A 23,989-nucleotide genomic window follows, 5' to 3' on the forward strand; every position below is an offset into this window, starting at 1 on the left:
GCTGCTTTGCTACTGAACAACCTTCTTAGCCATTCCCCGGGACAGAGCAGCTGGCTTTGGGTCTGGACCAGGGTTTGTCCACCTTCCTCTTCAGCTCCCTCTCCGCTCCTTCTCCCCTTCTTTTCCTCCCCTTCCTTTCTTCCTGCCTTCTCTCCTCATCCTCCTCTCTTCCCCTTCTCCCCCCTCCCTCTCCTCTTCTGCTATTCTCACTCCTTCTTCCTCTAGAGTCCTCTGCTCCCTCAGCATGGATTCTGGGCCTCGGGGGCCCTTGGGGACCCCAGAGTCTGGAGGGAAACCACCAAACTGGCAGGAAGCCAAGACTTTCTATGACAGCCTGGCACCCAAAAAGAAGCCCAAATCGGTAAGATGTAGCCCTGTGTGAGCCTGGGAGAGGGGGACCCCAAACCCTGATGAGGGAGGGACAGAGGGACTGGGAGATGGAAGGATCCTTGTTCTCCAGCCAGAAAAACTGCAAGAGTGAAGTCCCCGCTTCTCTCCCTCCCCTTCCTTCCCCTCCCCTCTCCTCTTCCTCCTCCTCCTCCTCCTCCTCCTCTTCTTCCCTCCCAGTTTCTGGCAGGGACTGGGTGTTTATTTCAGTTCTGGCCTGGGCTTTGTGCCTCTCCTCTTCCTCATCAAAATGCCCTCCCCCTCCCCTTCCTATCAGCCCCAGCCCCTGGTCACAACCTGCCTCTTGCTGTGTTGGCTGTCAAAGCACATGTCTCTTCAAATGAATTAAATCAAAATGAATGGATTGGAGGGTGGCTTCCCTGTCCAGACTCATGGCTCTGGGCTCTCTGGAGTGTAGGGCCTGAGGGTCCCCTGTTCAGAATCACTGGGGCTCTAACCACTGAGATTCTCATTCCAGACTGCCTACCCCAGTAGTCTCTAGAGCCGGATGGGCACTGACATTTAAGCGGGGGGACTAGGGATGAAGGGAGGGCCTCAGACTGTTGGCCCCAAGTGACAGACAGATTTATTCTTTGATTTAGAGCTGCAGGGACCTTACGCATAATTAGCCCAACTACCTCATTCTACAAATGATGAAATGGAGTTGAATTGATAGGTTCAGAGAGTAAATGGCAGATCCAGTATTGGAATCCAGGCTACCCAAGTCAAGCCAGCTTCCCGAATGGGAGGAGAGACTGAGTAGCCCTGTCTGCAGGCTCCTTCCTTACTGAATACAAAGGTGCCCATATCTCTTCCATTCTCAAAAAACTGAGATTTCTAGCCCCAGTATCATCCTCTGTCTCCTCTGATCTTGTGGTCAGACTCCTTGAAAGGGCCTCTAGGATAGGTCCTCCACTTTCTTGACTCTCATTCTTTTCTTAACCCTTTACAATCCAGCTTCTGACCTCATCATTCAACTAAAGCTGCTCTCTCCAAAGCCACCAGTGATCTCTTAATTGCTAAATGCAGTGGCCTTTTCTCAATCACCATTCTCCTTGACCTCTTTGAAGCCTTTGTTACTGTTGATCACTCTCTCCTCTTTGACACTCTTTTCACCAGGTTTTCAGGATACCACATTCTCCTGGTTTTCCTCTTACCTATCTGACCTCTCCCTCTCTGTCTCCTCTGCTGTATTTTCATCCAAGTTACACTGCGTAATTAAGGGTGTCTTCCTGGGCTCAATCCTAGACTCTTTCCTCTTCTCCCTCCAATCTACTTCACTTGGAGATCTCATTAGTTCCCATGGATTTAATGACCTATGATCTATGATCTATGCTGATGGTCCTCAAATCTATCCATTCTGCCTTAACCTCTCTGATGGTCTCCAGTCTCACATCTCCATCTGTCTTTCGGACGTCTCAAATTCAACATGTTCAAAACTGAACTCATTAGCTTTCCTCCTAAATCCTACCCTCCCCGCCCACTACCTTCCCTATTAATGTAGAGGGCGACACCATCCTCCCAGTCCCTCAGGCTCACTACTTTGGAGTCATCCTGGATTCCTCCCCATCTCTCACTTACCACCACCACCCCCATTTCCAAGCTGTTGACAAGGCTTATCAATTTCTTCTTTTCAACTTCTCTCCAATACACTTCCCTTCTCTTCTGAACTGCCTAGTGCTGACTCTCATCACCATATGATTAGACTATTACAGGTGGATCTGCCTGCCTTAAGTCTTTCCCCACTCTCTTTTCAGCTGCCAAAGTGATTTTCCTAAAGTGCAGGTCTGACCATGCCACCCTTGTCCTCAATAAACTTCAGTGACTCCCCATCGTCTCCAGAATCAAATATAAAATCCTCTGTTTGCTATTCAAAGCCCTTCATAACCTAGCCCACTCCCACCCATCCTTCTAGTTTTCTGATACCTTATTCCTGACACACTTTGATCCAGTGACGCTGACCTAACTTTGCTTTCAACAAGACGCTCCAGCTCACAGCTCTGGGCATTTTTTTCTGGCTGTCCCCCATTCCACCCCTGTACTGGCTTCCCTGGCTTCCTTCAAGTCCTAATTAAAATCTCATCTTCTACTGGAAGCCTTTTCCAACTCCTCCTAATTCTAGTGCCTTCTACCATTTAATTATTTCCTATTTATCCTGTATAGAGCTTATTTGAACATATTCTGTTTGCTCACTATCTCCCTTGTTGGATTGTGAGGTTCTTGAGGGCAGGGATCATCTCTGGCCTCTTTTTTGCATCCCCAGCACTTAGCACAGTGGCTGAGCACTTAATAAATCTTTATTGACTAACTAATTAATTGATTGACCCTCCGAATGTGGTCCAAATTGAAGACAACTCACTGAATAGCAGTCAAATGCTGAGTAGGAACAGATAAGGAATTAAAGACTGTCCAGAGGGCTGTCCAGCATTCAGGGACTTGGGGGAGCCCAGAATATGTTCCCCTGCCTCCTTTGCTCTCCTCTGTGGAGGCAGCTCTCAGGGTAGATACACAGACCCCACCCCTAACTGCCCTAACCTGACCCTGGAACTCCTTCTGGGCCAGTCCTGCTCAGCTGGGACTCCAGGAGGACCCATGGCTAGGGTTGCCTATCGACTTCCCAAGACCTTGACCTTCTGGGCTCCTAGCCAGTACTGTCCCCCAGGACTCCCTGACTTGGGAACTTCATACTACACTAGGTCTCCCTTTCCCTCTAAAGCACCCTCTCCAGTTCCTGATCCCCCTGCTTCCTGCCCCTCGCCTGATCATTGAGAAGATATACAACATTGATGAGGGCTGGAGAGATAGGAGTACAGGAACTCCAAGACTGGCGCTCCCTGCATGGGCCATCTGGAAAAGAATTCATGGACTCAAGTGTTGTTGAGGTTAAGGTGGTAAAGATTTATTACGCTTTTCAGCGGCAACCTTAGAGGGGAACAGGTAAAGTTTATATAGGATATTCCACAGTAAAATATATGCCAAATATGCTAAGTGATTCAAGGAGGAATTAGGGAGTGGTTAAGAAATGGTTAGTTCTTAAAGGAACATGAACTTCTAGTATCTACTGCACAGGTATTTTACCCAGAGTTTGTCGGGAAATAGCCCAAAGTGGGGCTACTTAGAGGTGTGGTTTTAGGCCTGAAACGTCACTAAGTCAACTAAGGGTTGACTAAGGAATACTAGGTTGCTCTCATCAATGTCTTGTTAGACAAGATAAATGTAAGGGAGTATATGTATGTCTAAGTCTAGGATATATATGATTGGTCAGTGAGTAGAAAATATTGTTATGACCCAGTACACAGCCCGTTCAGTCAGTACACAGCTGATTCAGACTAATAAGTTCTATAGGTGCAGCTGGCTACTGTAGCAAGAAGGGAGATAACGGTTGTTGCTGGGGCAGACTATGTGCTTGGATGGGGAGAAACTGCCTAGAATAGTATTTTGAGACTAGGGAGAAATGTGATTTTTAAAGAGATATATGATTTTAGAGTTGGGGTCCAAGCACATGCACCCCATCAATATGACACCCATTATACATGAGGAGACAGTAATTCAAAGCAAACTTACAAGTTATATGACTGGAAAATTCTCTTACCTCCCTAACCTTCAGTTTCTTCCTCTATAAAATGAAGATAATATTTGTACTACTTATTCCACAGGACCGCTATAAGAAAAGTGCTTTGTAAGGCTCAGAGTATTACATAAAAGGGTACGGTTATGCTTCCTTTTGTGTGCATGTGTGCCTCTCAGTGTTCTTTCCTCTACATCAGACTGCACTGAAGGGGAGCCTGGGAGAAGTAGACTAGGAAGGAGACAGAATCCTACCCTCAGGAAGCCCTGAGTCTGAGCAGCTGTTACTCCTCCAGAGATAGATAAGACGACATTGTACCTGACTTCAGGAAAATCTGAATTCAAACCCTCTCTTAGATACTTACTAGTTTTGTGACCCCGGGCAAGTCAATTTACCTTCCTCAGTTTCCCCCTCTGTAAACTGGAATAATAACAGCACCTGTCTCCTGGGGTTGCTGCAAGAATAAAAGGAGATAACATTGGTAAAGTGTTTTTGCAAATTTTAAAGCGTTATATAAATACTGGTTATTATCTTAGCTCAAAGAGAGGAAAGATACAACTTCAAACTTGGGGCTCCCTGAGGCCAAGACTGTGTCTTCTCTGAGACAAGAGGAGAGAAAGGGAAATAAGCATTTATGTAGTGCCTGCTGTGTGCTAGGCACTATACTAAGCCCTTTTTACAAATGTTATCTTATTTGATCCTCACAACAACCCTGGGAAGTAAGGACTATTATTAGCCCAACTTTACATTTGAGGAAACTGAGTCAGACAGGGATTAAATGGTTTGCCCAGGATCATATAACTAGTAAGTGTCTAAGCACAGATTTGAACTCAAATCTTCCTGACTCCAGATGACACTCTATCCACTGTGTCGCCTAACAGCCTTGAGGAAGATTCTGTGGTCTTTTGCCTCCTTTAGGATGGCTGAAGGGGTGGGGTGGCCAGGATCCTGGAGGACATTTCAGAAGGGCAGGGTTATGTCTACCACTGTACTGAGGTTCCCTGAGGGCAGGATCTTGTTTCTCCCTCAGGCTGAATTCCCCATGAAAATGACTGTGTCTTCCCCTCCCTCTGTCTTCCCAGTGCCAGTAGGGCTCTGTAACCAGTGAGTCACTTTCTCTCCCTTTCTCTGCAGCCCAAACCTCAAAATGCCATCACCATTGCTGTATCATCAAGGGCCCTCTTCCGAATGGAGGAGGAGCAGCGAATTTACAAGGAGAAGGGGGTGGAGGAGTACGTTCGGTACCAGCTGGAACATGAAAATGAGCCACTCAGCCCAGGGCCCGCTTTCCCCTTTGTGAGGGTAAGTCTTTGTGAGTTCAGCTCATTCCTCCCTTCTCCCATCTTTGCCCAGCCTGACAATATAGTCCCACAATGGAAATTGGCAGGAAGGATTCATTCTTAACATCCTAGAATTTAGAGCTAAAAGAACCCTTGGAGATCTTCTCATCCAAGGCAGTCATTTTACAAAGGAGAAAACTGAGGCCCATTTGTGCAACCCACATTTATTAATCACCTACTGTGTGTAAAGCCCTGTTCTGGCCACTGAAAATATAAAACTTAAACGAGACAACATACCTGCCCTCTAGAGCTTAAAGTTAAATGAGAGACAATGAATAACGAAGCATATCCTTTCAATGCTTTATGATCAGTGAGTTAATCTCCATAGATCCTCTCTGGACAAATTTCCCAACGCCTTTATGCTATCTGCTGGACAGCTTTTATGAACTATCATGGCCAAAAGATAAATCACCCTGCAGGCAGCCTACACACAGGTGTAGGTGTGACATCCCTACATTGAGCTGGACTGGTCCTTGGGTGGCAGATCCAGTGCCTTACTGGGGTGGTACTCAAAGTCTTTCCAGCTTGGGAGGACCTACAAGAAATAGTGCTTTGAAAGGCCAGAGGCAGCTCCATACCATAACAAAGTAGCAGAGGAGGAAGTCCGTGGAAGGTCATTTCAATACATAATATCACATGATGCATTCATTAGAGAGATGCCAGATATGTTGTGAGGTTCCAGGTCATTCAATTGAAGGTGAAGTCAAGGACGACTTCCTGTAGGAGGTGGCATTTGAACTGAGCTTTAAAGAAGATGATTGAAATCAAATGGTCAAAGAGGACGAAGGAAGACGTTCAGTGGATATGGGCAGCTAGGTGACTCAATGCTGGGCCTCAATGCAAACAAATCTACGGATATGGGATAGACTGAAGGAAGGAATAAAAGACCATATGTGTGGAGCATACAAAGGGAATTCTCAACTGATTAGAACATTGAGCATCCAAAGGAGCCTCCAAGTCAGTGGTGTGCTGAGAAATATTTAACAACCAACTCTCAGCACACTCTGAAGCTTAATGTCTTTATTATGAACATTTTTTCCCTCAATTCCTTAAGATCAGACAATCAACAAAACAACACATTGAACTCTGCTTAGAAGTTTTGCCAATTTCCTAAGTATAAACCTTCAAGTCAGGGGTATGTTGAGGAATGTTTAACCACCAGCTTTCGGAGGGGAAAATGTGTACTCAACACTCTCTAAAGCTTAATCTGCATTATTATGAACATTTTCTCCATCAATTCCTTAAGGCCAGACAACCAACAATACAACACATTGAGCCCTGCTTAGCAGTTTTGCCAGTCTCCTAGGTATAAACACTCACACTGAAAATGTCAAAATTGGCTCTCAGGAGCCAGTATCAGCTGCCTCCAACACTCCCCCCTCTCCAAACCCCCTGTCAAACTCCACTTTGCCCCTTCTATGATGTTATGAGTAGAGCTGAGACACCACCCACATCGATGAGATCACAAATCGTAGTATTGAATTATGACATCGTCAGCAAGTGAGCTTCTAGACTCTCCTTGAAGACCTCCTTCCCATGGTCAGTACCATTAACAATAATAGCTATCACTTATATGGAGTTTACAAATATTATCACATTTGACCATCATCATATCCCCAGGAGATAGATATTATTATGACCCTCATTTTACAGAAGAGGAAACTGAAGCAAACAAGGTTAAATGATTTGCCAAGGGTCATCCAGCTAGTAAGGGTCTGAGACTGAGATTTGAACTCAGATTTTTCTGACTAGGAACAGCTAGGTGGTGCAGCAGATAAAGCACTGGGCATGGAGACAGGAAGAAGATTCATCTGACCTCACATAATTACTAGCTGGGCGACCCTGAGCAAGTCACTTAACCCTGTTTGCCTCAGTTTCCTCATCTGTAAAATGAGCTGGAGAAGAAAATGGCAAACCATTCCAATATCTTTACCAAAAAAACCTTCAAAGGGGTCACAAAGAGTCAGACATGACTGAAAAGCGACTGAACAACTTCCTGACTCCAAGTCCAGTATCCACTGTGCTGCCTAGTAACTGTATCTATTGTACCATCTAGGAATTCTATGAGCTAGCATGCTTTTCCTTTCATGAAGTCTAAATCTTACTCTCTTAAATTCCCCTCATTTCTTCTAGCTCTGCCTTTCATGGTCAAGCAGAAGAAACCTTTCACAGAACCCTTCAAATATCCAAAGACAGTAATCACATCACCTCTACATCATCCCTAGTTTCTTCCACATATCCTCTAGTGGCATAGTCTCCAAATTTCTTACTTTCCTGGTTGTTCTCTTGTAGACACAATCTAGCTTTTTTATTTCCTTCCTAAATTGTGGCATTCGGTCCTGAACCCAACATTCTAACCTTGTCTCTTCTACAGAGAATGTTCATCATCATAATAAATATATTCTCCCTGTCTCCTTCTAAGACATCAGTAATGACCGAAGAGCCTTGGATTTGGCATCAGTAGATAAGAGTTTAAGTCTTGACTTGGATATTTACCATCTGTGTAACTGGGAAAATCATTTCCTTTCTCTAGGTCTCAGTTCCTTGTTCTAGAAAATGAGATGACTGGGCCAGATAATCTGCCAGTGTCCATTCAACAAATGTTTATTAAATGCTTATGGTGTGAAGAGTCTTGTATAAGATTTTGAGAAGAGATACTGGTCTAGCTGAGATGTAAACTCTGCCCTCATGATGCTCATAGTGTAGCCGGAGCGTAAGACACAAACACAGGAAACCATAATGCACACGATTACCTGAAAAACAAATTGGAGAGGTGCCAAAAAAGCATGAGATTGGAAGGCCAACGTTGTCATGGGGAGGTGGGAAGGGGCAGAGGTTAGGGAAGGCTTCACAGAGCGTTTACTTTGTGATGCCCAGAGGACACTGAGATGGGGGATGCAGAAGGATCTTCTGATACTCCTTACCCAGGGGGAGACTCCTTACCCAGACTTCCCGTGGGACCTACCTATGTGACATTTTGCTTATTCTCTCCAGATCTCTGGTTTTCTTTTTGTATGATAGGAAGGATGCTGTTCTCCTGGTATATCATGTAGGTGACCCTAGGAGACCAGTTAAGGCAATCTCACAAGACCCTTCTGCAACCTAGCCAGTATCTTAGAGGGCGAATAAAGTCTAGACAGTTAGAGGAAGCAGTGCACTCCAATTTCAGAGTTTAAACCTTGAGAAAAATTCACAACAAAAAATTATCTAGGGAATGGAGAAAGGTTATGGAGGCACTTTCAGGACAGAATAAACAGTTTGGGTTTTGTTTGGGAGGGTTTTTGGAGTGCGGGGTCAGTTGCCCAGTGCCACGCTGTGAGAAAAGTCACAGTCCTAGTTAATAGGATTTGAGAGATTCTCCTTAGTGTGACTAGAGTGGGATTTGGAAGCAAGGGAGTAGCTGGAATGACCCTGTATTTCTGCTATCACCTTAGTGGGCAGGTTTATTTCCTGTTCTGTGGAAGGCCCAGATAAGCTTAGGAACTGCTGGAGGTGTAAGAAGGTCCTATGGGCTAGGCTACAGGCTCTCCCTTCTCCTGCCCAGGCTCTGGAGGCTGTGAACAGTCGACTTCGGGAGCTGTATCCTGAAAGTGAAGACCTCTTCGACATTGTTCTCATGACCAACAACCATGCCCAAGTTGGGGTCCGCCTTATCAACAGCATCAACCACTACAGTAAGTATGTGGGAGGAAATGTAGCCAGGACAAGAGATCCACCCACAAACCATCTAATCCAATAAGTGTGGATGGAGCCCCTGCTGTGCCCCAGGAACTATGCCAGGCACAGAGACACAAATATAAAGTAAACACCAATTCCTATCTCTGTTGTACTCCAGGATGTGGGAGAAGAGGGAACACAAAACAAAATCAAGTATATACAGGATAATCTGAGGAGAAAAGATAGAGCAATAAAAATAAAAAGGGATATGGAAGGTTTTCCATGGCAGATGATACATGAACTGAGCCTTGGAGGAAGTCAGGGATTCTAAGAGGGGAGATGGGAGGAGGAAGTATATTCCAGACATGCAAAGGTATGGAGGTAGGAGATCAAGGACTGAGTTCCATAAACAATGGTTGGTACATAGAGTGCATGAAGTGGAATGGTGCACCTGAAAAGGTGGACTTGAGCCAGACTGTGCAAAGTTTTAAATGCAAACCTTAAGCCACCTTAGGTACGTTCCAGAAAAAAATTGGGAACCACTAACGTTTCTTGAGTAGAGGAAGTGACATTGTCAAAACTGTGTTTTTAGGAAGATTGTTTTTGACAACTATGTGGAGAATAGATTAGAGAGGAGCTGGAAGATGGGAGTCCAACTAGGAGGCAGTTGCAATAGTTCAGGGGACAGGTGATAAGGCTCTGAACTAGGGTAGCTGCCATATTAATAGAAGAAGGGGATGAATATGATGAGAAGTACTGTGGGGATAGAAGAAAAAAATTAGCCAGTTATTGGCTATGGAGACTGAGAGAGAGGAAAGAGTTGAGATAACTCTGAAATTGTGAACCTGGGTGTGTGGAAGATTAATAGTGCCCTTGACAGAGATAGGGAAGCTTAGAGAAGGATTCCAATATGTGTGTGTGTGTGTGTGTGTGTGTGTGTGTGTGTGCCTGCACATGTGCAGAAGATAGTGAATGCGTTTTGGAAATATTGAGTTTGAGATGACATCCAGAGACGTCCAGGTAGAAAGGACTAGTGGGCTTTCAGGGATAAAACAGATGATAACAGGCTTGTATCTGTAGATTGGGACGTTATTTGCATAGAGGTGATGAGGAGCTGATGAGATCTCTGAGTCTAAATATTAGAGAGACAGTTGAGAAAGAAAAAATAGAGGAAATTAGGGTAGGATTTGAGGAAATTAAGGTGAAGGTTATAGTCTGTTCACAGGAACTCCCACTGTTAGGAGTCAAGACTCTTTTCTGAATTTACTCTGTAAATATAGAAAAATGGGAGCTGGAAGGGACCTTTGAATAAACTGTAGAACATAGAACATTAGAGAGGTAAGGGATCACAGCATACAGTATGTCTGAACTGGAAAGGCCATTGAGGGTGAGAGTTCGACAGGTGACATTGAGGGGGAAAGGTTGATGGAGACTGTCCGAAGCTGATTCCAGAATGTAAACATTTTCCCTGTTCGATGCTAGATAACCCTTTATTAAGATGTCATAAATAGGAATCTCACTCAGTTCCCTGAAGACCTTTCCAAATCAGAGATTTTCCGATTCTGTGACCTGAGAATGTGGAATGTTACTCCCCACTAGAAGGGACCTGAGATGATAAAACGTTGAAGGTTAGGGGTAGCACATACAAGTGCCAGGCTTGTCTTCATGAGAACCCTTCAGGTTGAGTCTGAATCTATTCCTCACACTTGCTAACTGTGTAATCACAGGCAAGTCACTAATCCTCTCAGTACCTCAGCTTCTTCATCTGTAGACTGGGGATTACTATCCTTATGCTGCCTGACTCAAACAACTGTCATGCAAACCTGGAAGTATGGAATGAATGTGAATTATTCTCATTGATGTTGCTAATATTAGACCTGACAGGCACCTAGACCATAGAAGATCAGAGATGGGAAAGATCTTAGAACATAGAAGGTTAGAGCTAGGAGGGGCCTTATAATATAAAAATATAATGCTATATTATAATATAGTAATGTAATACTAAATTATGATGATGATAATTTCTCTGAGGCTTAGTTTTCTCTTCTGTAAAATGGGGATAATCATGCCTCATAACATAGTGGGGAAGAAAAAAAACTTTAAAAGGCTTAGAAAGGAGCAGCTGGGTGGTGCAGAGATAGAACAATGGACCTAGAGCCAGGAGAATCTGAGTTCAAATCCAGACTCAGGCACTTAACTAGCTGTGTGACCCTGAGCAAGTCACTTAATCCCCTTGCTTCAAAAAAAAAAGTCTTGAAGAAGCATCATGACTGTGTAGAGTACTAGACTTTGAGTCAGAAAGATTGGGTTCAAATCCTGTCTCTGACATTTATTCTTTGGATGACCCTGAGCAAGTCATTTAAGCTCTCATAGCCTCAGTTTCCTCATTTTTACAATGAGGATAATGGAGCACTCACCTTTCAGAGAGATAAAGTCCATAAAGTGCTTTGAAAACTTTAAAACATCTATATAAATGTGAATTATTCTTTTTGTTTGTTTGTTTGTTTTTGTTTTTCTTTTATTTATTTAACTTTTAACATTCATTTTAACAAAATTTTGGGTTCCAAATTTTCTCCCCTTTTGTCCCCTCCCCCCACCCCAAAACACCGAGCATTCTAATTGCCCCTATCACCAATCTGCTCTCTCTTCTATCATCCCTCTCTGCCCTTGTCTCCATCTTCTCTTTTGTCCTGTAGGGCCAGATAACTTTTTATCCCCCATTACCTGTATTTCTTATTTCCTAGTGGCAAGAACATTACTCGACAGTTGATCCTAACACTTTGAGTTCCAACTTCTTTACCTCCCTCCCTCTCCACCCCTTCCCTTTGGAAGGCAAGCAATTCAATATAGGCCAAATCTGTGTAGTTTTGCAAATGACTTCCATAATAGTTGTGTTGTATAAGACTAACTATATTTCCCTCCATCCTATCCTGTCTCCCATTACTTCTATTCTCTCTTTTGATCCTGTCCCTCCCCATGGGTGTCGACCTCAAATTGCTCCCTCCTCCCCATGCCCTCCCTTCCATCATCTCCTCCACCCTGCTTATCCCCTCATCCCCCACTTTCCTGTATTGTAAGATAGGTTTTCATACCAAAATGAGTGTGCATTTTATTCCTTCCTTTAGTGGAATGTGATGAGAGTAAACTTCATGTTTTTCTCTCACCTCCCCTCTTTATCCCTCCACTAATAAGTCTTTTGCTTGCCTCTTTTATGAGAGATAATTTGCCCCATTCCATTTCTCCCTTTCTCCTCCCAATATATTTCTCTCTCACTGCTTGATTTCATTTTTTTAAGATATGATCCCATCCTCTTCAATTCACTCTGTGAACTCTGTCTCTATGTGTGTGTGCGTGTGCGTGTGCATGTGTGTGTGTGTGTAATCCCACCCAGTACCCAGATACTGAAAAATTTCAAGAGTTACAAATATCATCTTTCCATGTAGGAATGTAAACAGTTCAATTTTAGTAAGTCCCTTATGACTTCTCTTTGCTGTTTACCTTTTCATGCTTCTCTTGATTCTTGTGTTTGAAAGTCAAATTTTCTTTTCAGCTCTGGTCTTTTCATCAAGAATGCTTGAAAGTCCTCTATTTCATTGAAAGACCAATTTTTCCCCTGAAGTATTATACTCAGTTTTGCTGGGTAGGTGATTCTTGGTTTTAGTCCTAGTTCCTTTGACTTCTGGAATATCCTATTCCATGCCCTTCGATCCCTTAATGTAGAAGCTGCTAGATCTTGTGTTATCCTGATTGTATTTCCACAGTACTTGAATTGTTTCTTTCTAGCTGCTTGCAATATTTTCTCCTTGACCAGGGAACTCTGGAATTTGGCCACCATGTTCCTAGGAGTTTCTCTTTTTGGATCTCTTTCAGGCAGTGTTCTGTGGCTTCTGCTGCTCCAGAATTCACCGGGGGTTCTTTTTTACAGATATTCTATGGGTTGTGGGTTCGGAGCTAGCGTATGTGCGTCTGTCTACTCCACCATCTTGGCTCTGTTTCTCAGTATAAGATCGAATTATTCTTATTAAAACTCTAGAAATGGGAGTTACATGACTTGCCTGTGGCCATCCATGACTTCCTGTGACAATGACCTTGACAACACAAGATAAATAAGGTGCCAGAGCCCTTCATATCAGTAAAGTCCCACCCACCTCCCACCCTCCTCTCATCAGGATAATAGGACATCATTATACAGTTACACACAGTAATACTCAGTAACTGCCTGTAATTCCCCCAAAGTGCCCTGGGAGGACAAGGGGGCAGTCTGATCTTTACACATTAGTCAATCTGAGCCCAACCCTTTTCCCCAAAGCCTCATCCAATAATAATAGCCACAGCTGATATTTTATAAACTCTTGCTCATGTTTACAAAGCACTTTCAATCTAGTATCACAATTGATCATTGTGATATTCCCTATGAGGTTAATACCCCATTTTATTGAAGAAGAAACTGAGAAGGACAGTGACTTATCCAAGGTCACACTAATAAGCTTGAATAGACTTGTCTAGGTTAACTAGCCTCAGGTTCTAGATTTGAATATAAATCTTTTTCTGTGACCTTATTTCTACACTATGCTGCCTTTTGGGAGGAGAGACCATCAGGAGAAAAGTGGTGTTTACCCATCATTGGGCACTTATTGAGCATCATCTGTATGTGGAACCATTGTGCTAGCCTTCTTTCCTCCCACTACCCAGAAGGGATACCTTGTATCTCATGGGCTCAGCACCATGAACAGTGGAGCCAAGATGGTGGCACCCACCCACTGGATTTGGCCATGAGGTTCTGAATTTTGATCATGACTTTACTCTGTCATCAGGTGGGGCTGGTTAGGCTTGCTTGTTGCTACCTGGCTTGGCCTCAGTCTCCCTTTTAACCCTTCTCCCTAGACTTGTTCATTGAGAGATTCTGCATGACCGGGGGAAATAGCCCCATCTGCTACCTGAAGGCCTACCACACCAACCTCTACCTGTCCTCTGATGCAGAGAAAGTGAGTGAAGCCATTGGAGAGGGTGAGTCTGGAGCTAGACCCCATTAGGGGCAGGGAAGAAGATGGGTCAAGGGTGCCAGCAAATCTCAGAAGGATAGAGAAAACCCTGGAGAGAGCCTGCTGAGGGAGGATCCTGCACAATCTAGAGGGTGGTGTTGTGTTCTTGGTTTCCATGATGATCTGGGTGGGGAGCTACTCTCTGGGATGTGGGGCTGAAATGGAGTCTTTCATCTGGGACCCTGGGCTCTGGGAACAACTAATACCAATGGTTACTCCTGTTTATACTGGGTGGCCCAAAAGTCTTGGGATATGGTGTATATCTTTTTTGTTGTTGTTCAGTCATTTCGAGTAGTGTCCAACTCTTCATGACCCCATTTGGGGTTTTCCTGGCAAAGATGCTGGAGTGGTTTGCCATTTCCTTCTCCAGCTCATTTTACAGATGAGGAAACTGAGGCAAACAGGGTGAAGTGACTTGCCAAGGGTCACACGTCTAATAAGTATCTGAGGCTAGATTTGAACTCAGATCTTCCTGACTCCAGGCCTGGCACTCTATCCACTGTACCACCTAACTGCCCCTATAGATACCTTTTTATTGCCTGCAAATATTCTTCTCACAATATATCTGAGAGAAAAGTCATAAAAGTGTTACTAGTCCCATTTTAAAGACGAGAGAACTAAGGTTCATTGAAGGGAAGTAATTTCTCCCAAGCTTTATGATGGAGTCACACAATTAATGAGTGTCAAAGTTACAACCGGAACCCAGGTCATTCTGGGTTCTCTGTGGACTTGTTTTTGTTAGGTTTAGGGAAGAGACCCCCTAAATGGATAAGATCCCCAGGACCAGGAGTAGACTACTGTCCATAAACCTCCTGCAGTCATCTCCCCCTATCCCCATCCTCCAATGTCAGCAGTAGCAGGAGCTCGTTGGGGATGGCACAGAAAGTCTCAGCTACACATGAAGAACTATACACCAGAACCTTCTAGAAGGAATAATGTCAGTGCTTGCATCACATTGCAGGAGGGACACTGGTAAACTGGGACATGTCCAGAGGAGGGCAAACAGGGTGGGGACATGCCTGGAAATAAACTTGCTGAGGTGACCTGGACCTAGCTCCTTCCCAACGTGAACCTCAGTTTCCCTATCCATAAAAAAGTGCCCTTATAATTTGATGTTCTCCAAAGTTCTTTCCCAGCTCTATGTTCTCAGACCCCTTTCACCTCTAATATCTTTGTTCTGCACTCCCTTATAGTTCTGTCAGTCCTCTAGGGTTCCTCTTACCACTGACAGTCTGGATTCTAAAATTCCTCCCATCTCTGACATTCTTTATCATAGGGGCTTCTGTTCTAAGGCCCCCATTCTGGAGACCTTTCAGCTCTAACATCCTGGGATTCTGGGAGTCTGTACTCTGTTCTGCCTGGGTAATATGACCAGCTCTCCTCTGTTTCTCTGTTAGTAGCACCAAGCCTGGGCTAGGGCTGGGAGCCCTCAGGGTCTGGCCACAGGATGAGGAGTCCTTCCAGAGACTCCATCTGGTCAGGAAGGATAGCTCACTGATCCCAATACACACTCCCTTCCCCGACTCGTGCCTCTCAGCAAGGCCCAAATATGAACTACCCAGAGTGAGAGACACATGTCAGGCAAGCCCCTGCTTTACTTCCCCAAGATCCTGAGAGCAGTGAGGGCTGGGTTCTGACCAGAGCCATTGGGGGAGCTGGGGACCCTGCTCAGGGGAACTCTTCTTCCCTGGGATCACTCAGGCACTCATGGCTCTCAGCAGTTTATTTGGGAACACTCCCAATTGGGACAATGGTGGGGGGAAGGAGGAAGAAAAAAACCCATACCATCTGGGCTGGAACAGGTGAGGGAGAAGGGAAATGTCCCCTCCGTTCTCAGGTTTTTTAGGGCAGGACCGGCCTGGCATTCTGAAAGGTAAAGGGCATGTTCACCCTTCACAGGTGGATACAGGCTGGCGCAGTCACACTGGGTGGTTATGGAGCCAGAGGGCTCCAACAGAGGATGCCCCTCAGTTCCACACCCAACCGTTCCTGGTCCATGGCCGCCCTCCAAGACATAGATAGGTGATCTCTTCTTGGGACTGAAAAGTTAGATCATGACCTTAGATTCATGGCATGTCATGGCTGGAATAGATTTCAGGAACAGATTTCAGGGCTGTCAACTTCTTTGTGTGCCCTGGACCCGTTAGGCATAGGCAAAGCCTGTGGATCCCTTCTCAGAATCATGTTTTTAAAAGGACAAAATAAAATACATAGGATTACTAAGGAAACCAATTATGCTGAAATACAGTCATAAAAATATTGACAACAAAAAATCAAATTCACAGATTGGAGGTTAAGAACCCCCTGGTTTAGTCCAATCTCTTAATTTTATATAGTAAGAAACTGAACCTCAGAGTCAGTGACTTATTTTTATACATAGGATCATAGGGATTTAAGAGATCATTTTCTCATTTTACAGGGTGGGAAACTGAGGCCCAGGGAAGTTAAGTGAATTGCCCAGGGTCTTACAGATAGTAAGTATCAGAGGTGAGATTAGAATCCACATCCTCTGACTCCAGAATCAGGTCTCTTTCTGCTGTACCAAGGACCAGGGCTAGAACTCTGACTTCTTGACTCCCATCCCAGGGTGCCTTTTACCACTCCAGTTGATTAGCAGAGATGTCTAAAAGCCCCAGTATGGGAAGACCAGGTCCCAAGGCACAAGCTTGGAGGGGGATTGGTCCCACACTGCTCCTTTGTTTCTTCCCAAAGGGATTGCAGCTGCCACTATCTTCAGCCCTAGCAAGGATGTGGCAGTGCCCCAGAGCCAGCTTCGTGTGGCATTTGATGGGGATGCTGTTCTCTTCTCTGATGAGTCTGAGCAGATTGTGAAGGCCCATGGGCTTGACATGTTCTTTGAGCATGAGAAGGCATATGAAAACAAGCCACTGGCTCAGGTATGTGCCTGAACTCATTGAGTACCCCTATCTCTATCACTGAGCCCCTATCCTTACACTGAATCCCAATCCCTGTCACTGAGCCCCTATCCTTACACTAAGCCCCTATCCCCATCACTGAGCCTTGATCCCCATCACTGAGCCTCTATTCTTACACTGAGCCTTCATTCCCATCACTGATCTCTCCTCCCCATCTTTGAGCCTCTATCACTGAGCCCCTATCTTTACACTGAGCCCCATTCCCTACATCTCTCCTCTCCATTACTGCACCCCTCCTTCCCTACAGTGAACTCCCCTGCCCATCACTGAGCCCCCATTCCTACAATGAGACCCCTCACGGCTACTGAGTCTCCTCCCCATGCTGAGCCCCTATCCTCTCACAATGGGAGGATCATTTAGGCTCTAACCTGCCCTGGTCAGGTACAGGATAGAGTGACCTACCCCTTCTCCCCACAGGGTCCCCTGAAGGGTTTCTTGGAGGCCCTGGGGAGGCTGCAGAAGAAGTTTTACTCCAAAGGCCTGAGGCTGGAGTGCCCGATCCGCACCTACTTGGTGACAGCACGCAGTGCTGCAAGCTCGGGGGCTCGCGCCCTGAAGACCCTCCGCAGTTGGGGTCTGGAGACAGATGAGGCTCTATTCCTAGCTGGGGCCCCCAAAGGTCCCCTGCTTGAAAAGATTCGTCCACACATCTTCTTTGATGACCAGATGTTCCATGTGGCAGGGGCACAGGAAATGGGCACTGTGGCTGCCCATGTTCCCTATGGTGTGGCCCAGGCACCCCGCCGGACAGCCCCTGAGAAGCAGGCCCCTCCAGTAGCCCAGTAGTCTTCCTGGTCATTCCAGCAGTGGGACCTTCTGAAAAAGGTAGAGCAAAATACTGGGAAGGATGCTGGCCTCCAAAGAACTGGGTGTGACTGGGGGCTGGATCCTCTTCTCTGAGCCTCAGATTTCTCATCTGTAAAATGGAGCTAATGACTGACCTTACTTCACAGGGTCATTGTGAGGAAAGCACTTTGTATAGTACCAAAATGGGAGCTATTATTATTATCGACATTCAGAGTTATCCTGGCTCCACTCACTCAGCCCTCATGATACCACCTTGTACACAGGGCTTCCCGGGCCCCACCTGTCACATCCCATCCCACAGTGCCTCTGTCATTCACTAGGCGTCCCTTCACCAACTCCCCTGCTACGCACATCTAACCCACGTCTGTCCTGGGCATGCAGCCAGAACAAGCATAAAGCTGTTCCTGGCTGGGCAGAAGGCAGGGCCAATTCTGTGCCCAAATCCTGAACCAAAGAGAGGGAATCTCAGCTGCATCCCATTGAAGAGTAGATGGGATCAGGAGGTATAACAGGGAGGCAGGACAGTGTCTCTCACCAGAATGAACTTGGGATCTGAGATCTGATTACCTGGGCTGAAATTTGGGTTCTGCCACTTATTAGCTACTTAACCTTGATAAAGTAATTTCCCCTCCCCTGGCTTTAGTTTCTTCATTCATAAAATGAGAAGGAGGGGAGGGCTCAGGGGAAGGTGAAAAATTTCCCAGGATCATATACTCTTCTAGATACAAGGAATCTGCAAGATCATCCATTCCCACCTTCTCATTTATCACTGTTCCTGAGAGTGACTTGCCCATCCTTAGTCACCTGGAAAGTGATGGAACCAGAATTTAAACCCAGGTCCTCAGGCTCCAAATCCAAATCTCTTTCCACTCTACTTAGAAATCAAGTCTTCCTCCATAAAATAGTGCTCAAATCAGTTTTAGTCCACATCCGTTTTTTCCCATTTTGCAAAACTTTTGTTATCAAAGGGCCTCCTCAAAATCTCTGAAGTTTAAACATACACACACACGATTTCCAACACCCTCTTTCCCAATTCCCAGTGCTACGGGAATGCATGGTGCATGGAGGTGGATTCTCCGGCAGGCTCCAGGGGTCTGGGGTCCCTTCAGCTCTGCACATTCTGTGGTTTTGGTGAAGGTGCTGGAAACATTCGCAGGGGATTCAAGCACCGTGCCTGGGGGTTATTGAAGTTGTGGTTGTTTCTCCTGTTTGACCCTGACATCAGGGAGGTGATGCCATGACTTGCAAGTGAATTGGATTGAAGTGAGGCAAAACTGTACAAAGACACCAGGCTCACTTTCTCCTCCAGAGCCATCTGGGTCCAGTGGTAAGATATAGATCAGGACGACTAGAGATGGCCCTCAGGGTTTGTAGAGCCATTGGGTGGAGCTGTGGGGTTGGATGGGTGAGCTAATGGGAACAGAGTCACCTTAGAAGTGGTGATGAGCAGACTGTAATAAGTATGGTGAGTGTAGACAGGCTTTTTGCTACATCATAAGGTCCCTTTTAGCTTTCCCAGTCTATGTACTTTGAGCCTGTCCAGTCCTGGCATTCTATGTTCTCACATTCTGTTTACTCAACTCTTTTCATGCTCTATTTCTGTGACTCTAGATGTGGCCTAAAATATTGTATCTATGGCCTCAGCCAGGCTGTTGGGGCATACGTGGGCAGGGAGGAGAAAAGTATAAAGAGGCAGAGACCTCTTCACACAAAACAAAGCAGAGCTGGGCTTCTTCTGCCAGAAATCAAAGCAACAGATGGCCATGAATTCTGATTGATGGCTGTGATTTAATTATTGGCTTTGAGCAAAAGAGAATAAGAGACTGAGAGTGAGAGAGAGAATGGGAGAGAGATTAACGGAATAATACATAAATGGAATCTAGATGCCGAGATAACAGAGTTAGACAATATTACAGGTGGCTCTGGCGTTTAGACAGAGAAGGCAGAAATTGGAAACTGATTACCAAAAGCAAATCAACAAGCATTTATCAGTACCAACTATGTGCCAGATGCAATGTTAGGGACTGGGTATACAAAGAAAGTCTCTCCCCTAGAGGATCTCACATTCTGATGGGGGAGACGTAATTGCGTAGGAACAAATAAGATGTGTCAGAGATAATCTCAGAGGAAAGACCCTGTTTTCCTGTAGAGGGTGGGATGTTGTTGAAGCTGTTGATGGTTGTGGTTGTGGTTGGTCCTTTGCTTTCAAAAAAGGATGGCATCATGGGAGGTGTTGCCATGGCATGCAAGTGAGTTAGATTTAAGTGAAGCAGAGCTGGGCAAAGTCACCAACCTCACTTTCTCCTATGGAGCCATCTGTGTCCAGTGGCCTGATATAGATCAATAAGACTGGAGATGGTCCAAGATGCAGTGGGAGATCTTGGTCTTTTTAAGCTAAGTTCAGTTTGACTGATGCAGTGCCCATTCAGTGATAAAGTCTAGGTAAGAAATGAATCAGAGCCAGAAAGTTGGTTGGGATTTTAATTGAGACTTGAAAGAAGCCGGGGAAGCCAGGAGATGGGGATGAGGAGGAGGAGAATTCCAGGCAGGGGGACAAGCAGTAAAAATGCCTGGAGGCAAGAGATGGAGTATGTCCTGTGCGGAACAGCAAGGAAGCCAGAGTCACTGGATTGCAGAGACTCAAGAGAGTGTGGTGTAAAATGACTGGAAAGGCAGGGCGAGTTATAAAGTTATAAAGAGCTTTGAAAGTCAAACAGAGGATTTTATATTTGTTCCTGAAGGCAATTTGGGTGCCAACTGTAGTTTATCGAATAGGGGAACAGCGTAGCTGCTCGATGGTACAGTGGATAGATTCCTGGAGTCAAGAGGATCTGAGTTCAGATTTGACCTCAGACACTTAACTACCTGTGTAATCCTGGACAAGTCACTTAACCTCAGTTTCCTTAATTGTAAAATGGGGATAATAATAAAGCCTATTCCTCAGGGTTGTTGCAAAGATCAAATGAGATAGAATGAGATAGAATTTGTAAAATTCTTAGCCCAGTGCCTGATACACAGAACTACCCTATAAATGCTTATAACTTACCTCACCTTTGCTTTAGGAAAATAATTTTGATTGTTCAAAGGAGGATGAATTGGAGTGGGGAGAGTCTTGAGGCCGGCAGACTCGCCAGCAGGCTTTTGCAATAGTCTAGGCATGAGATGGTGGGAGTCTGCACCAGGGGGATAGCAGATGTTTTGAAGGTAGAATTGAAATTGTAGAAATATTGGACCACTTCGGTCTAAAGGAATCTAAGAGGTGAGAACTCTCCTGAAAATGAACTGCTTAAAGAAAGAGGAGAGCCTTGAAATCCCTGCCAAAGAATCAATCAAAAGACAATTAGAAAACAATTATATATGAACCATAATGATGCCAGATATAGCTGTAGCTGTGGGAGTTTACACAGGCACTTCTGAGAGCTGGAAGTGATTAGAACGAGACTGATCAAATGAGCCATCGGGCTGAACGACGGTAATTGCTACCAATAAACCTGACAAAACCAGCAACCTTTCTCCCAGGCTGAGGTTACCTCAAGGTAGCTGATAAAAGCAGGGTCCCCAGACCTCTCTTTCCCTACACTGGCTGCTGGACTATGACTTCAGAATGGAGACAACTGACAGGCACTTGAAATTTCTTAGTGGCATCATAGTACAATTCCAGAGAAGGAGGAGGAGTAAGGCAAAGTCTTTGGTCCAGTGAGCTGGCACAGTCTAGGTGGTTTCTGTCTGGAGGTACCTCCTGTTTGTATCCATATGGCAAGGGCAGTGAACTAAAAAAAAAGCATTATATCTGTCAGAAAACCTGGGTTCAAATCCTGACATTGGTGCTTCCCAGCCCTGTAACTATAAGTCAGTTTCCTTATCTATGAAATGGGTATATTTGTACTACCCACTTCACACAGTTGTTAGGAGGGAAAGAGCTTTACAAACCTTCAAAAAACCTTCAAAAACTATATAATTATGAGTGGTGTACTGGAAAAAAGTAGAGGAATTGTAGACAGAGGACATGGGGTTAAATCCCATTGCAGCTTTGTGAGCTTGGGTAAGAAGAGGGTTTAACTTCTTTGTGCTTCTGTTTCCTCATGAAAAATGAGATCAGTGGTTCCCAGCATTTTTTGTTCCTCAAACTCCTTCTACCAATAGCAACAAAATGTGTTTTAACTCCCAAGGTAACTTAAAATACTATTCGTAATGTTATTTCAGATTTATTCATGAAGGATGTATAATAACTATAATGATAACTTTTGCTCTCCAGAAGGTCTAAATTAAAATTTGCATTATATAATTATAAAATTTTATTCTACATATAATTATGAAAACTCTAAATGTAACATTATAAAACTATAATCATCAAGTAATTATGAAAATGCTATGTAGGACATTCTGTAAAAAATTTTAAAAGTAATCCAGCAAGACCTCACATGTTTACTCTTATCTACAAGACTTAATATTAAATAAATTTCTTTATTTTGTAAATTTTATTGACTCCAAGTAACATTTTTAATGAAATAAGTTGTGACTTGGAAGATATGGAACATAATATATTCATAGTCTATGAACTACATTTCAGTGTTGGACTTTTTTATTTGAACAAGGTTTGGGTATCATCACCAGCTAAATACAGATAGCCTGTATTAAATTACTGTTCAGAGTTGCCAATCGCTTCATGGGAAAAATCTTCCAGGGTCTCACATCTGTGGGATTGAGTCTCTGCCTTCTTTGGTTCTTGCTTTTTAGACCATTATATAAAACTGGCCTTTGTAAAATGACCAACCTTGATTGAGTGATGGTATTATATATGTATGCTTGAATCTATTCTGACATTTAAAAAATAATATAAAATATGTATTGTTACAGCTAACCCTTATAAATATTTTACATATATCAATGATTTCATTGCATTTTGCTTTGAGGTGTTTTTGGAAAATAATACTGTTTAACAAATAAACCAATTCAATTTTTAAAAATCCTCCAGATGGAAAAATTGTACCAAAAGCAGTTGATAAGTTTAAATCAGAAAGCAGTTTTCACACTGCAAGGAGAGGCAGTATAAGCTTTGTTTCTGCAAAACATCGGTGATGGTCGCTGTGATTGCTTAAAGACACAACACACATACTCAATAATCGTGGTGTTCGAACAGTGAGAATGAAACATCCATAACCTCTTGATTGTATGATTATATCTGACAATAATCACTAGCATTACATGACATTTTAAGGCTTGCAAGGCACTATGTTCTTTGTACATAGACACCATGTACCTAAATACTAGTTGTGTGACCCTGTGCAAGTCATTTAACCCTCTGCCTCAGTTTCCTCATCTGTGGAAGGAGTTGGAGACGGAAAACCTCCAAAGAGATCATGAAGAGTCAGACACAATTGAAAAATGACTATACAACAATAAACATACATATATGTATATATATGACCTCACTTGATCTTCACAACTCTGAGAGACAGATGCTTATATTTTCCTTATTTTATAGATGAAGAAACTGAAGCAGACAAAGGTTAAGTGACTTGCCCAAGTTCACACAACTAGTGTCTGAGGTCAGATTTGAAGTCAGGTCTTCCTGACTCCAGGTATAGAGATATATATCTGTGCCACCTTGCTGCTTGATGAAGCATGATTACAGGGTTACAGAATTGAGGGAACCACTCTAGAGTGCTATACATTAGGCAAATATGGTTATGGACAAGTATCCGATCATCTTCCGGTAATCAGTTTGCTGTGAAATGTTGAACTCTTGTGGTAGTTTGGAAACAATTTGATGACAGGTTGAGAAACTGTGAGCCCACATTGTACTTAGTCAAAATCTGTCAGTATGGGGCTGTCATCACCGCACAAACACCAAAGTCATGTTTACGATTGCTTCAGAAACAGACCTGTGATGCTTCAGATAAGCACATGCTTGTTGTCACAGAGCGAAAATATATTTGTAACATAATTGGGCAATTATTACTGCTTAAGATACCATTAAGGAATTTTTTAGCATAAACCTCTTGGACCATCAGGTTCATGAACAACTAAATGGAAACCATTGGACTAGAATAACTCTAAGGACCCTTCAAAAATCTACAATCCTACGATTATCCATCATTTTCCTTACACTTGTTCAGGAAGCATAGGCAAGAAAGTACATCTGTTGGATGTCCCCTTGGGACAGATTTGCTACTGAGGAATTGCCCAAAGGTTCTAGAATGTGGAGCAACAAGAAGGTGCTTCTGTACCGCTGCTTGCCTGAGCTGATAT

General features: G+C 44.1%; 1 protein-coding gene across 1 annotated transcript; it reads left to right on the forward strand.

Moving 5' to 3' along the window:
- Positions 1–22,216, forward strand: NT5C1A (5'-nucleotidase, cytosolic IA). Its single transcript, XM_072609943.1, has 6 exons — positions 1–361; positions 5,090–5,257; positions 8,840–8,969; positions 13,837–13,959; positions 16,707–16,891; positions 17,348–22,216. The coding sequence occupies exons 1-6, from the start codon at positions 245–247 to the stop codon at positions 17,714–17,716; spliced, it is 1,092 nt and encodes a 363-aa protein (XP_072466044.1). The 5' UTR covers positions 1–244; the 3' UTR covers positions 17,717–22,216.
- The last annotated feature ends 1,773 nt before the right edge of the window (positions 22,217–23,989 follow it).

This window comes from Notamacropus eugenii, chromosome 5 (genome assembly GCF_028372415.1).
Source record: "Notamacropus eugenii isolate mMacEug1 chromosome 5, mMacEug1.pri_v2, whole genome shotgun sequence".
Lineage (NCBI taxonomy): Eukaryota > Metazoa > Chordata > Mammalia > Diprotodontia > Macropodidae > Notamacropus > Notamacropus eugenii.